Source organism: Microcaecilia unicolor, chromosome 8 (assembly GCF_901765095.1).
Source record: "Microcaecilia unicolor chromosome 8, aMicUni1.1, whole genome shotgun sequence".
Classification (NCBI taxonomy): domain Eukaryota; kingdom Metazoa; phylum Chordata; class Amphibia; order Gymnophiona; family Siphonopidae; genus Microcaecilia; species Microcaecilia unicolor.
In genome coordinates, this window is record NC_044038.1 from 30,123,647 (window position 1) to 30,138,554 (window position 14,908).

The 14,908-nt window shown below is 43.5% G+C and overlaps 1 protein-coding gene across 1 annotated transcript in view; it reads left to right on the top strand.

Annotated features, from left to right (window-relative positions):
- The first annotated feature begins 242 nt into the window (after window positions 1–242).
- SYT17 (synaptotagmin 17) overlaps window positions 243–14,908 on the top strand; it is a 124,131-nt gene continuing 109,465 nt past the window's right edge. The window contains exons 1-3 of the mRNA XM_030212181.1: window positions 243–440; window positions 4,826–4,843; window positions 8,218–8,366. Coding sequence (XP_030068041.1) covers window positions 426–440; window positions 4,826–4,843; window positions 8,218–8,366 — 182 coding nt within the window. The 5' untranslated portion in view covers window positions 243–425. The remainder of the gene's footprint in view (window positions 441–4,825; window positions 4,844–8,217; window positions 8,367–14,908) is intronic.

The following is a 14,908-nucleotide window of genomic DNA, read 5'->3' on the forward strand; positions in this document are numbered from 1 at the left end:
ACATATCTACACACACAAGAGCTATGTAAAACCAATCGCTCCTAACTTCATGTATGCAACCCACAAGACACACACTGCCACATATGCATCCTGTACCCACAAACAACCCACACACGGAAATTACACGGACGGTCACACGCACATGCTAAATCACGTAAACACTGTCACTCACACACAGGCGAGAGAGACAACAGCCACACAGTCACTGACTGTCATCCACAAGTAACACCGACACACACAGCCGCAGCAGCACCCAGAGGCGCACAACAAGCCAAGGACGATTACATCAAAGCGGCCACCACATGCGGCCATGAAAAGCTCCCGGCAGGAGAAGGGCCGGTCAGCGCCGCCGCTCATCAGCTAAACCAGTCACGTCTCCTTCCTTCTCCTCCCAGGGCTGAGTCGGGAAGAAGTGCGAAAGGACCATGGCGTATATCCAGGTACGGTACCGGGAAATGGTGGCCGATCGGGGCTCAACCCGACCCTCATGCCACTACTACCTATCAATTCTATAAAAAAGCAAGGCTGGAACTCAGGTATGCCCGGGGGCTTAGCCAAAAGGTCCGGGAAGGTAAACTATAGGAGAGCTGAGAGAGCTTTTTCTCTCCTCGGGAACTTGCTCACCCCACGGACCAGGGTTTGGTGCCTGACTTGAGTCTCAGGATGCTCAGCCACAGCTCCACCTGGAAAGCAACAGTTGTGGTGGGGACTGGCAGGCTGCCGATTTCGTGTCATTTTGTGGCTTTATGGTCCTGCCCATGGTGTCCTCTGGCTGTCGCTGGGGGGTTGCAGGCAAGAACACTTGGTAGATTTAATCTGTTCTAATTATTATTGGTACCTATCTGTAGAACTAGTCTGCTGGGGCAAATTTCCCTCACATCTCTCTGTCCAGGACAGAGTGCAGTAACTATTGGCACCGGAAGGAGGCGCTAGACCGAGCTCAGTTGGGGGCTGAGGGAGTGCCACAGCTCAAGTGTTTTGTTATCTATTGTAAACAGCGTTTTGCGCTTTGTTTGTTGGGTATAGAAGGCGTGTTTCGTTTTATAGTTATACACAGGTAGGTTCCAGATTCTTTACTTGTTATCTGGTGAGTTCTTTCCTTGCACACATAAAGCAGATTCCACATTGTTGTTCACGATGGTGGAGATTCTGTGATCTTTTCGTGAGTCACTTAACTCTCTATTGCTTGCCTCAAGCACTGTAATGTAAGTTCTCTGGGGACAGTTGTAACTGAATGTATCTCACCTTGAATTATAATTGAAAAAGGCCTCAGCTAAGTTTGAAATTCCTTCCCTTTGCTTCCCATATCAAACCTTGTTTTCTTTTTTTTTTTTTTGAAAAGTGGGAGAGGCTTTAAAAATCGCTTTTATGTTTGCCTTGTCTGTCTATGCAGGAAGCTATTCAACCAAATTTTAAGGATAGCTAAATGTATCTAAAATCTAGAAATCAGGTGTTGTCCCAGAAAGTATAGAGATTTTGTAAAAAGTGTGTAAAATCATGTTTTTCTTATATATACATTCTCTCTCGAATCAATCTACAGTACCAGATTTTCAGGATAGGCAAATGTATCTAAAAACTAGAACCCAGAATAATATTTCACCCCAAAATTAAGGATGTAGGTGAAAACTGGTTGGGGGGTGGTGGTGAACAAAACTTACTTTTAAAGTGCAGTACCATAAGAAGCCAATAGGTGACAGACTCCTATTATTATAATAGATGATACTGACACCATGTGGTCACTCTGAATAGTGCCATCTGTACAGACCATACCACCTACTAAGAAATCACAGTGTTGGAAGAAAAAAATGCCTGTAGTTCTCTCTCCTCCCTTCACCCCTACCCCTACCCCTCCCTCCCCCACTTTCTTTGAACCAGTTGTTCCTTCACTTTGTTTGAATTGGCATTTACTGGGCTGTTGCTCCAGGAGCTTTCATTCACAATTATCCTAGATTTATCCTCAATTTTTAGCACCCATTCCCATGAATCATCTAACCCAGCTAAAAGTTCTTGATCAGGGATTACACAGATCACAGCGCCTTCTGGAAAACAATATATACGTACCCTGAGTCCAGCATTTGGATGATGTCACTGTTAGGAATTAGCTGACATTCTCCTCCCAGAGGTGCTGAATGCTCTCTTTGCAGCATCCACAATTTTTCTTTTTAGTTTGCACATAGTAGGCTTGTTCCCAGCAATCTTTTTGCATGCTGCAGACTTATACGTTTGTGTTGCAGGTTCTATATTGCTGCTTTTATTTTCCTTGTCTGTATATTTTGCTTTGCAGGTGCTTTCTAGATGGCTTTTAGAGTGAAGGTTGGGAAGGGTAAACAAGAAAAAAAAAGATTATTTCTGAGCTCCAGCAGAGGGGTGGCCGGGGCTCGGGTGAAAATACATGTTGTTTCTGAGTTTTATGCTCTGACGGGGGGGGGGGGGGGGGGGGGGGGGGGGGGGGGGGGTAGTTATGGGTGAGTCAGCTTTCCAGCCTCTGACGTTGTTATGGTGATGACTCCAGCTAATTGCAGAGCCTATATTCTGTTGCTGATGCTCAGGGCTGCACAATGAAAAAGATTAACAGCTCTCTCTCTCTCTCTCTGCTTCTTCACTGGAAACCAGAGGTCCATAAGTCCATTAGAAGGCCAATAAAAAGCACATGCATGATTTCCAAACATTGGTCATGATGTGCTTTTTTTTTTTTTAATTTAAATTTAAATATAGACCCCAGCACATTGGTATTCTTCAGTGATAGAACACACAGCGCTAATCTGCCATCTGTTATGTATTCATATGTTCCCCTTCTCTCCAGATTCAAATATTACCAATCTGCTGCTACTGTTTGTGATTTGGATTTCTCGGAAAATCTTATTAGAATCACATTATTATCTCTGTTGCAAAGGAACAATCAATAAACACATACAGTGTCCTCCCAAGAGAGCGAATCATCTTTATTGTAAACGAGACTGAAGTCCTGTGGTTGTTATAGGAGTCAAATTCTGGTTGAACTCAACATTGTTGAAACTAATGCACTGGTACCTTTCCCTCATGCGCTGCAAAAACAGGGGCTAAAGATTTTGAGATCAGATATAGGAGTTGTTAGTTTAAAAGCGTTTCCCTTTCTGAACTGGGAGGGGAAAACTGGTGATTTATTGTAAGACATGGAAAAGAAAATAAGATGATACCTTTTTTATTGGACATAACTTAATACATTTCTTGATTAGCTTTCGAAGGTTGCCCTTCTTCGTCAGATCGGAAATAAGCAAATGTACTAGCTGACAGTGTATATAAGTGAACACATTCAAGCATTACTATGACAGTCTGACAGGGTGGGAGGATGGGGGTGGGTCGGAGGTATGGATGGGGACATCAAAGCATATCATTGATATTCTAACAGGATGGGTGTGGGTAGGTGAGGGGAGGGTGATCAACAGAGACATACAGTTTTATGGTTTATAATGGGCTAGGAACCCCAGGTCCTTGTTAAGTCCTTTCTGTTGGGTGTTAAAATATTCAATCATTCTGACTTCAAAGGTCTTACGTTCTTGTATGGTTTTAAAGTTACCTTTCAGTATTCTCACTGTGAAATCACTGATACAGTGTCCTGGTTCTGTGAAGTGCTGTCCCACCGGGACATGAAACTCCCAGTTTTATCGATCCTATGAACTTTGTTGAGAAATGGCTTCTGTTTTTTTTGTTGGTTTTTTTTTTTTTTTTTTTTTTTTGGCATTTTCTAACAACAAAAACTATGCAGGTTCAGGGGATTGCAGGAATCGTTAGGCTGCTTTCATGGTGTACATGTGTGTGTGTTTAGCATCGTTCTGGAAGAGTAGATGACTTTTATTTATTTATTTGTAGCATTTGTATCCCACATTTTCCCACCAATTTGCAGGCTCAATGTGGCTTACATTTGCCGTAATGGCGGTTGCCATTTCCGGGTAACAGAATTACAAATGGTAATGCGTTAATTTGCATACATACGTGGTAACATACATGGAACATAACATACGTGGAACAGATCATGGTGTAGATATATTTCGTGTGCATATACATGGTAAGGAAGAATAAATGATGGTAATTCATGAAGGTTCCTGAGTCATGAATTGGATTGTAGCATACTTTAGGTCATTGACTATGGAGAGACCATATTCGACATAAAGGTTGAAGTGGTAGTGCTTATTCATTAATGGCAAAGAGGTTCATCAGTCAAGTGGTAAGATTTCAGTTATGTCTAGGTCGTGTAAAGTCTTATTATTTGGTATTTAAGATGGATGTTTGTGGTATGCCTTCTTCAACAGATCTGTTTTCAGTAGCCATGCTTGTCTATTCCTGTGTGCTTTCATCATGACCTTCCCCTGTCATATAGCTGTTCTGTTTAGCGCCTACCCTAACGTCAATACCTATGCAATAACACAATGTTGATGTATTCTTCTACCATGTATGTACGCACCTGATGTCGACATCATTTGCAATTCTATGGACCGGAAATGGCAACCGCGTCACTACGGCAAATGTAAGCCATATTGAGCCTGCAAATTGGTGGGAAAATGTGGGATACAAATGCTACAAATAAATAAATATCCATACCAAACTTGAAGTACATGTGAAAGGGTTCAAAGGGATAGTGGCAGGGTGTTTTGTGATCATCATTCATATGCAGACATGCGCATCTGTGTTCCTGAAAAATGGCTCCATTAATAATTCTGCATGGAAATTCTTGATAGATTCATAGTTGATGGTTTTGAGTCATCTGAATACCACTAAGTTAGTTTTTCTTTTTCCTTTTTTTTTTTTAAATCCACTTTTGCTTCATTCTGGGTATCTAAAAGGACAGTTGGAACCAATAAATGAGGTGAGTTCATTTCCTTTCTTTTCTGCTGTTGCTGCTCACTGTCAGGACCCGATGCCCTGTTTTATCTTAATGTTTTTGGTTTGTTCTTCATGGAAGAGTCAGGTGACCTTTGGTAGCGTTTGTGTGGACAAAATGTACAAGTCAATAAATGTGTCTTTGCGGTTCTTGTTTATTTTTTCTTCCCTGGCTTTGTTTACAAGGTGCTTGATCTGGTTCTGAAGGAAACGGGTAGGCACCTTTTTTACTGTGATAGATGCATGCTTTCAAATTTCTTGTTATGACCAAAGAGGCTGTTATCACTGTGCTCGATCTATTATGTAATTTACATAAGACTGGTGAACTGCAAAGTGATGGAGAACAGGTGTATTTCCTCAGAACCTCAATTTAAGCTGTAGTGTCGCAGGATACAAAGTTTCGCCAGTCTGATGATGTCACAGTGATGTCACCATTTGTTTTTCTGCACCGGTTTTCAGATGCTGGTAACACATTATGACATCGTCAACTAGAAGAATATTTACTCTTTTGTTAGAGATTGGGGGGCGGGGTCAATGTTACATTGTTAAAATTCTTAGAATGTAAACATTTTACTACTATAATGAGGAAACGTTTAAAGGAGCTCTTTAATTTAGCTGACTCAGAATTGTGTTTTCTGCATAAGTGGATCTGGGATCTGGGTATCTGATTTATTTATTTCACTTGCTTCATATAACACTAGGGCCTGGACATAGGCATAAAGCGGGTTATATTATATAAAACAAATATGAGAAGGAGGGGGAGGGTATAAGTAACCTTTGCAGATTAGGGAAGTTTTAAGCAGTACCAGAGAAGGAAACAGAGAAGAGACGGGATTTGAAGGCTTGCTTTAATCTAGGAAGAGATGTTTGATTTCTGATGTGCATTGGCAGATCGTTTAACAGTTTGGGGTCTAGGTAACAAAAGGTAGAGTCATGCCTGTAAACCCTTCCCTTGCCCCCAGGTACCTTATCATGAAGCCATTGAATGCGTGTTGCGTTTCCTATCAAATGTAATATGGGCCTGCAGTATGCAAGGGAAGGTGTCGAGAGATCAGAGTGACCTATAAACCTCAAATTATAGATGCAATATATTTTCATTAATATGCTTTTGCGATACTCTGGGTACATCTAGCCATGTAGAGAGTAGTTTTATAACAGGGTACCTATATAAAAAGTTAAGAAAGATGCTATGTTAAGCTTCCCCATAACATGCCGACTACGCCACTGGCAGGTAACCAGTATTCTTTTTCCAATTAAGATGGCGTAGTCGGCAAGTTATGGGGAAGTTCCTCCTTGACATAGCTTCAATGTGAAACATGTTGAATGTAATTCCCCGACTGACTGGGAAATCACTTTTTTAGCTATTTAAAAAGATAAGTACTGATCTCTGTTAAATTTTGAAATATTTAAGGTTTCAAAGTAAGTTCAAGAACAGACATTTATGATGCATGTTATGGTAAAGTTTATTGGAAATACAGGACCAGTGATGAGGTGGGGGGTATAAATCTTAGGGTAATGAAGATATGACTCTAAGGGGTCCTTTTACCAAGACATGCTAGAAAGTGGCCAGCACTGCGTTTAACATGTGGGTTTGCCGCACGCTCTGTCCATTTTCTAGCGTGGCTGAAAAATGGCCATAGTTGGTATTTTTTAAAATGGTCATGCACTAATTTCCCCATTAGCATGTGGCCATTACTGCCAGGCAGTGGCGTTCCTAGGTTGGCGGCCACCGGGGGCGGATCGCCGCTGTGCACCCCCACCCCGGGTGCAGCGGCATCCATCCCCCCAGGGGGCAGCATGACACCCCCCCCAGTGCAATACCCCCTCGGCGCATCAACCTCCCCCGGGTGCATTTATAGCTGCTGGGAGCAGCTGCACGGCTGTCAGCTCCACTGACTCCCTCTGCCCCGGAACAGGAAGTAACCTGTTCCGGGGCAGAGGGAGCAGGGAACCGGCGGAGCCGACAGGCATGCAGCTGCTCTCTGCACCCCTCCAGCAGCATGCACCTGGGGCGGACCCCCACCACCCCGCCCTTGCTACGCCACTGCTGCCAGGACCCATTTAGGAGGCGGTAATGGTTCCCATGTTACTCTTGCACCAATTGGGTAGTGCCCAGTAATGTGCGCGCGCTACTCGATTAGCACAGGTGTGCATTTTCACCCCCCCCCCCCCCCCCCCCAGAGAAGCCTCCCATGACAAAAAATAAACAATATTTTTTACTGTTGGAGTAGTGTGTGCTGATGGCCAAACTATTGCGGGATGCCTCAGTACGTCCTGCGGTACTGCCCTTTTACCACGTGGAAGGCAGCGTTAGGCCTGCTGCGTCTTAGTGAAAGAGCCGCTGACACCGCTGAGGTCCATATAATTACTTTAAGGGGAGTTGCCTTGGGCATGTTTGTGTTTGATAGTTTTGAATTCCCTTTGAAATGTTTGTATATTTTTGCCCATTTGCTTATTTTATAAAGGTAACATAGGGGCTTATATGTCTATAAAATACTTTTCTGTAATGGCCCCCAGTCGTGCACAATGCTCATGACAAATTTCCTCCTGCTCCAAAGAAGGTGTGAATATGTTTGTGAGTACATGCATGCACTCACAGATTTTAATAAAATATTTGAGTACATCCCAATTTTGCCCCTGCTTTGCGCAAACTAGGCTTCTGGGAAAGCCTGTGCTCAGCCTGCGTATCAGTACATGCCATCTTGGCAGCATGTTTATCTATAAAGCAATGAGGGGGAAGTAGGGCGATCAACAAGACTCTTCCAAAGAACCAAGGCGATGAGATGAAGAATAATAATACACTTTATTCTGTATTATGACTTGACTGGACACGGCACCGTGTTTCGGCAAAAGTGACTGCCTCAGGTGTCTGTATCTGGCTGTTATAAAATAATCAACAGTACGAGCATATGAAAGGTAAAACTGTAAACCAGGATCAAGTCTTTAAAATGACTGATGTTGGTGAAATAGCATAGAGCAATGGCGTTAATACTAGATGCTCTAGCGTGTACGGTAAATCAGCAAAGGAGATGTACAGAGCTTAGCTATGACAGCAATGTTTGCCTATAAGCAAGTGATTAGCCACATGATTTTATAAGAACTATATTTTGCATATGAAACATGTTTTACATACAGAAAATGTTTTATAAAAATACCTCATGGGGTGTAGCATACAGGGCACTTTTTTCCACGTCACCTAAGTTGAGGTGTCCCTTAAGGTAATCAGATATATTTAGAGGAAAAAATTGCCATTTCTCCTTTCAGTACAGTTCAGTGTCAAATGTGTATTTAAAATGAATTAGGGAATAAAGTTGACAATAGTGACGAATCTATCACTAAAATATGTCTGCCTTGGTATAGGGTTTTCTGTCCAGGATCTCAGATCTCCTGCTTTGTAGATGGACCTGTAGAAACTGTTGTCAGAAGTGTTATGAGTGTAGCTGTTGTCAGTCAAGTGAAGATGAAGTGGAGATCCTGGGACCTTTTCCTGCACAGACACCTCCATGGCTGTAAGTCTCCATTTTATACCTTACTTAAACTCTCAGTTCAGTGCAAGAGCGCAGGCCAGAGCCATAAAATAAAAAAAATGTTTTATTCTATTCTATTCTCTATTAATATCTCGTTATATCAGCAAGAAACCAAAGTGGGTTACAATAAAAGTATCAAAATCTAGGACCTCATGAAGGAGGCTTGCTCTTTGAGACCTCTCCCAGGAGCTGTTAGTGTGTGCTAGATCAGGTAGCGCACCTTAGTAAAAGGACGCCTTAATTTTCAGCTCCATCCCAGTAGGACTTAGGCCCAGATGCATTAAAGACATTGGTAATTCCCGTTCCCTACCGATTCCATAGCGAATCGGTAGGGAACGGGAATGCATCAACGATAGGGAATGCAAATGAGCTACTCGTTGTAGCTCACTTGCATTCTCTAGTCCTTCGGTACCTGAGTCGGAGAATCGGGACGTCCCTTTAGATTAGGCTCCTCTTCCTGGTCTCTTCAGCCAATCAAAGCGGGCTTAGCTGGCTGTTGTCAGCGAAACGCGCTCTGATTGGCTGAAGAGACCAGGAAGAGGAGCCTAATCTAAAGGGACGTCCCGATTCTCTGGCAACCAGGAAAACATAAAAGTTTTGCTGTGGAGGGGCGGCGAAGACAAAATAGAAGGGGGGGAAAAACACCAGCGCCGGCAGAGCTAAAAAAAAAATGCGAAAAAAAGACGTCTCTCAGAAGCGCAGGGAGAGTATGTCCTTAAAGGATGCCCCCTCACATGCGCTCCCTGCTTTTTTTTTTTCTTTTTTACCTTTTTTGGGGGCCCTTTTCCTTTCCGATTCCCTCACAGGAGCCCTAACAAGAGGTCAGACATCTCGTTAGGGTTCCTACGGTAAGGGAATCGGAAAAACGGTAGTGCATCTCATTATAATGGGCTGCAACGGTAGTGCAGCTCATTATAATAGCTTTTCAATCATTTGCATTCCGTTTTCGTTGCCTGCTACCGTGGCAGGGAAAATGCCCTTAGTGCATGCCCGGGGTGAACTACTTGCGTTTTAAACTGGCTGGAACCAGTTTAAAACGCAAGTTGTGGGCTCGTTAGGTTTTGTGCATCTGGGCCTTAGAGTTACTGTGCTTCTGTTTCTGTTTCTGCCCACTGGCTCTGCAATATCCCTGGAACTGTCTTCTCATCCCAGCTGTCCATGTTATAAGAACTCATATCTTGTGATCCAGAAGGAATGGCATAAAATATTAAGTACGTGTGTGTTTGTTTATTAAAAACTTGATATACCACTTTATTTGGTGCACAGGTTAAAAGCAGTTTACAGTGTTAAAAATAAAGAATAAAAAGCTACAATCCATGATAGGGCAGAAGATTGCAACCACACAAGGAAAGAAGAGATTAAATACAGTGATACCTCGGTTTTCTTTGATAATCCGTCCGAAAACAATCAACGAAAACCGAAACAGACGAAAACCGAGGCAATTATTTCCATATGAATCAATGTAAATCCAATTAATTCGTTCTAGACACTCCAAAATACATACCAAAAACACATTTTATAGAGAATAAATATAGTCCCATGATGGAGCTAAAGGGAAAGGGTTAACTTATTAGCAAGGGAAACACTTAACAGGGAAAATGAGATTTGAGCACATGTGATTTTATCTTGCGTGCGTTGCGTTAGATGCGTGGGGTGATGCTCACACAATGAGAAACAACGCCACAATGAGCAGGAGAACGCGTGGGTCGCCCTTTGTTTTCGCAAAATTAGCAGCGATGTCACGTGGGCACACCAACGAAAACCGAGGCAACCGATGAAATCCGAGACAAAATTTTCACTGGAAAAAATCAACGAAAACCGAAACTGACGATAACTGAAGTCAACGAAAATCGAGGTTTCACTGTAATATTTATGGTGTACCTACCTTGGTTGCCAACTGGGGCAGAGCACCATCCCTGGGTGGCACACCCCCTCCTCTGAGCAAGGAACAGGAAGTTGATGTTAGAGGGGGCAGGGGACCAGCAGAGCCTACAGCTGCATAACTGCTTAGCGCACCTCCTTGCTGCCTGCACCAGGGGTGGACCAACCCACTGCCCCGGCCTTGGTATGCGGGAGTAATAGACTAACAGATTCACAGCCATATCAGTCTCTATTCAAACATTCATGCATGCATAATTATTTGGGGGCAGAAAGGGAACAGTGGAAAAAGTGTCTCGATATCCTTTCATCCTGCCTTTTGCAGGTATTGCAGGATGGTAGAAGTCAGCGTATTTTTGATTCTTATGAATACATGAATGTGTTAGTACAGTATTACTAAAAAATGTCTCATATTTGTAGTGAGTTTGACTTAATCTTATTTGCTGTTTTGAAACAATGTATAATAAAGTGGTCTATCAATGTCTCATGATTTAAGGGCACTTTGACGTTTCTTGCAATTCTCAGCACACGCAGTACAATAAAGACACCAATAACTAATCTGGAAGCTGCATAAGAAGTCACTTTTCACGTATCAGCTGAAGCGAGGTGGCAGGTTGATTGCAACACTAGATGGCTTGTAAGCAAGCGAGCAGATGGGGTTTGCAAATAGATGTGTTTTTACTTTGAGTCACTCTGTCACATTGTAACAGACAACAGGTTCTTTGCAAAGCTGGCATCAGTATTATTATTATTATTATTAGCATTTGTATAGCGCTACCAGACGCATGCAGCGCTGAACACCTGACACAGAGAGACAGTCCCTGCTCAATAGAGCTTAAAATTTAAAAATACAAATGGAAATGGACAGATACAGGAGCTGGTCACTACTGCAGTTATTTGTGGGTCAATATTCAAATTCCACAGTTGATATTTCAGGGTCCTTTTACTAAGCTGTGCTAAAAAGTATCTAGTGCTATCATTAGCGCAGGGCGTTCCTGCATGCTGAGGTCACTTTTAGCACGGCGGTAAAATGGCTTCATTTTCCATTTTTTCTATTAATGGTCTTGCACTAATTTCCCCATTAGCGTGTGGCCTTTAGTGCATGGGTAGCTCACGCTGAGCACAAAACTACTGCAGGATGCCTGAGCGTGCCCTGTGCCCTGTGGCAGTGCTTTTTACCCTGCTGTAAGCATGAGTTTGTACCTATTGCAGCTTAGTAAAATGGCTCCTTCATTTGCCACAGCATGTAAATTTACACTTGAATGTTCAGCACTGTCCACTATCTGCATATCCAGGTATTGCAGCAATGTGATTCCGACCTCTACCCTGATGAAGTTATCGAAACCTGGCCACGTTGGCAGAGGCTCTGAGACTGACATTTTGAAAAGTAGCATATTATACTTATACTCTCAGATTCTATATTGCGTGCCTAGAGATTTGTGCCAAAATCCAAGCGTAATCTTGAACAGTGTGTGTAACTTAATTGGCTTAACAAGCCAATCAGCGTTGATAACAGCTCTTAACAAGCAAAACTGAGCACTAATTGGCAATAATTACAACTTACATGCACAAGTCACTAAGCGTAGTCTGTAACGCAGTGTGCCTAACTTCTAATGCGCACAGGCGAAAAGGGGCATAGTTATGGGCGGGGAAATGGGTGTTTTGTGGGCATTCCAAAATTTATGCGCATAGTTATAGAATATGGCCCAGTGCGCCTAAAACTATGCACCAGGATGTATGCCACGTTTTCATTGGCGTAAATGGATGCGTGTTGCTGGTATATCAACTAAGCATATTCTATATACTGCGCCTAAATCTAGGTGTTGCTTATAGAATACGTGTAGTCGGCACTGTTTTCTGCATGGATTTTTTAGGCGCCGTATATAGAATCTCCCCATAACTCTTTAAAAATTGGATCAAATGATGAAAAGGCAGCCATTGTTGCGGACCTCGGCACGCCACCTTCAATCTGCTGCGTCCTTGGTTGTGAAGCCACTGATGCCATTGCTCCGTCCTCGATGTCATCACGTTTGATGCAAGGGCGGGGCCCCAACACAGTGTTTTCGATGGCTTCACCACCACGAAGGCTTCGAACCGGAAGGAAGTGCCCGGAGGACCTGACAGTGACGTAAGTGTCCTCAGAACGTTGAGGGTGAGTTTTATTATATAGGATAACACGTCCTGAACCAAATTCTGTACATGACACAAAAAAAAAAAAAAAAAAAAAAAGAGCACTTAGTGCTATTCTATAAATGGTGCCCCAAGTTGGGCGGTTTATAAAATGGCGTCTTGGCGCTAAGATCCGCATCCAACTTTTAGGTATGAGGATTTATACCAGCTGAAATCTGGAGTAGATCCCTATGCTTAAATTAGGCACAGATCAGGCATATTCTTGGAATGCCCATGACCTGCCCATGCCCCTCCCATGGCCACACCCCTTCAGATCCATGCACAAGAATTTACGTGCTCATCTTTATAGAATAGTGCCTAAAATCTAATTATTGCCAATTAGCACTGAGAATTGATCATCAGCACCCAATTATCAGTGCGAATTGGTTTGTTACTCAATTAAATTATGCACACAAATTGGACATGCACCCACATTTGTATGTACAATTTTGGGCATCATATATAGAATCTGGGGGATTGTACTTAAAATCATAGTAGTCACAACAGTAAATAAACAAAGAAAAATAAAATAAAGAAATACATTCATGCATAGAAAAACTATAGGATCCGCACCCAATTTAGGAGTCTAGTAGATGGTGGTAGATAAAGAGAGAAGTGGCTAATCTAGTCTGCTCAGAAAGGTGGTTAAGTTTGCAATTATTGCTCCATACAGATTATCCCTATACGTTCATTTAGAGTTCAAAAATATTGATACACCTTGTCACAAAATGTCTAGTACCTCCCCCCCCCCCCCCCCCCCCCGGGGCTACCCCTGCGGCCACTTAGAGCATCTATCCCTAGCACAGCTGAGGTCTGCCTGCTCCTGCCATTTGTGCGGTACACTAGCACTCTCCTCCCACCAGCTGGGTCCCAACTGCCTCTGGGCAAATCTCCCACTCTCAAATTATCCCCAGTGATTTCTAGGTTACTGGCGGCCACACTCCCAGTGGTCCCACATTTCCTGGAAAATAACAGGCAAATAACAAGTAACTGAATAAGGATAAATTATAAAACTATCTAAACATTTTATCACTACCTGAATAGTGCTTGGGAAATAGAAGAACTATAGCTGCTCACAGGTTACAGAATATAACTGCTAACAAGGTCTCAGTAAAGAGGTCTTTCTCTCTACTTCCAAACTGAGACTGGGGGAAACAAATGGTACATCCTGACTGAATTTGAGCTCCTGGGCTAATCAGAGCCCAGAACAACATTTTTAAAAAGTAACTGGGTTACTTACTTTCTGTGTCAAACTAAAGAAGGAACAGTCATTTCTCTGTAACAGCTTTAAATACAAAACATGCACCGCTTGCTGGCCATACTAGAGAAATACACTTCATGAAACATTCTTATAGTTCATATGCTGGAAAATTCACTATTTCGCCTCATACCTTGTCAAGTAATGTTGCCCAGCTGGAGCTGAAACTGGAGAGTAATATTGTAAATATAGAAAAAAGAAGCCTTTACCTTGCCCCTCCTTTCCCAGAGAGGGGGGCATCTTGCAGAGGACAGGGAGGTACAGAGGGCTCAGGGCAGCCCAGAAACAGCACTGACACATTTTAGTTAAAATGTTTAAAGTGGTTAAAATGCTCCAGCACTGTTATAAAACTAAGAACTCAGGTGCCCATAGATGTCAGAGGTGTGTTTAAATTTTATGAGTTTGTAACTGTGGGGAGATGTGCAGTGAAGTCTGTTACAGGGTTCCTGATTGGCTGTCTGAGGCCCCAGCCGGGAGCCTGAGGGGCATGTGAGGCAAGCCTGAGGAGCAGTGTGGAAGGTGGCCAATAGCAGCCAGGATCTGGTAAAAGGTATGAATTTGGACCAATGAGGTGGCAGGAGGCAGCCTGACCCATAGATTGGTGCAAATTTCAAGCCAATCCAGGGGACAGGATGGGTGGAACAGCAGAAAAAGAATAGCAAGCCAGAGGCAACCTGGGAAGGAGAAAGGCAAGCCTGGGCAAAGAGAGAAGGTTGAAAGCATGCTCTGAGAGGAGAAGATCAGATCCAGGCAGGAGTGTGCTGCAAGCAGGGACAGAGAAGGGCAAGCTCAGGCAAGAAGAGGCAGCTGCAGGCTGGAGGAGAAGAAGATCAAACCCAAGCAGGAGTGAGCTGCAGGCTGGAAGAGAAGGACCCACTGACGAGCCCCAGATGAAGAGAGAGAACTGTTGAGTCCTGTAAGGGGCCGGGCACCAAAGCAGACAGGAACAGAGGAGGAGGAGAAGGGGGTCTAGAGCGAGCCAGGGGCAAAAGAGGAGCTGTAGCAGTAGCCACAGAGGCCATTCTTCAGGCAGAGAGCGAAGCAGAGGAGGAAGAGGGACCACACTGGGGAGCTGAGACGTGTTGGGAGCAGTGCAGAGCTGAATAGAGAGCAGTGTGGCAAGGGCCCTGAATCCCAGAGAAATCCACCCAGCGCATCCCTCCGTGTGTGTGCTTGCCTGTCCAGAGACGAGAAAGCCAGCCGTGTGGTTGCCTGTCCT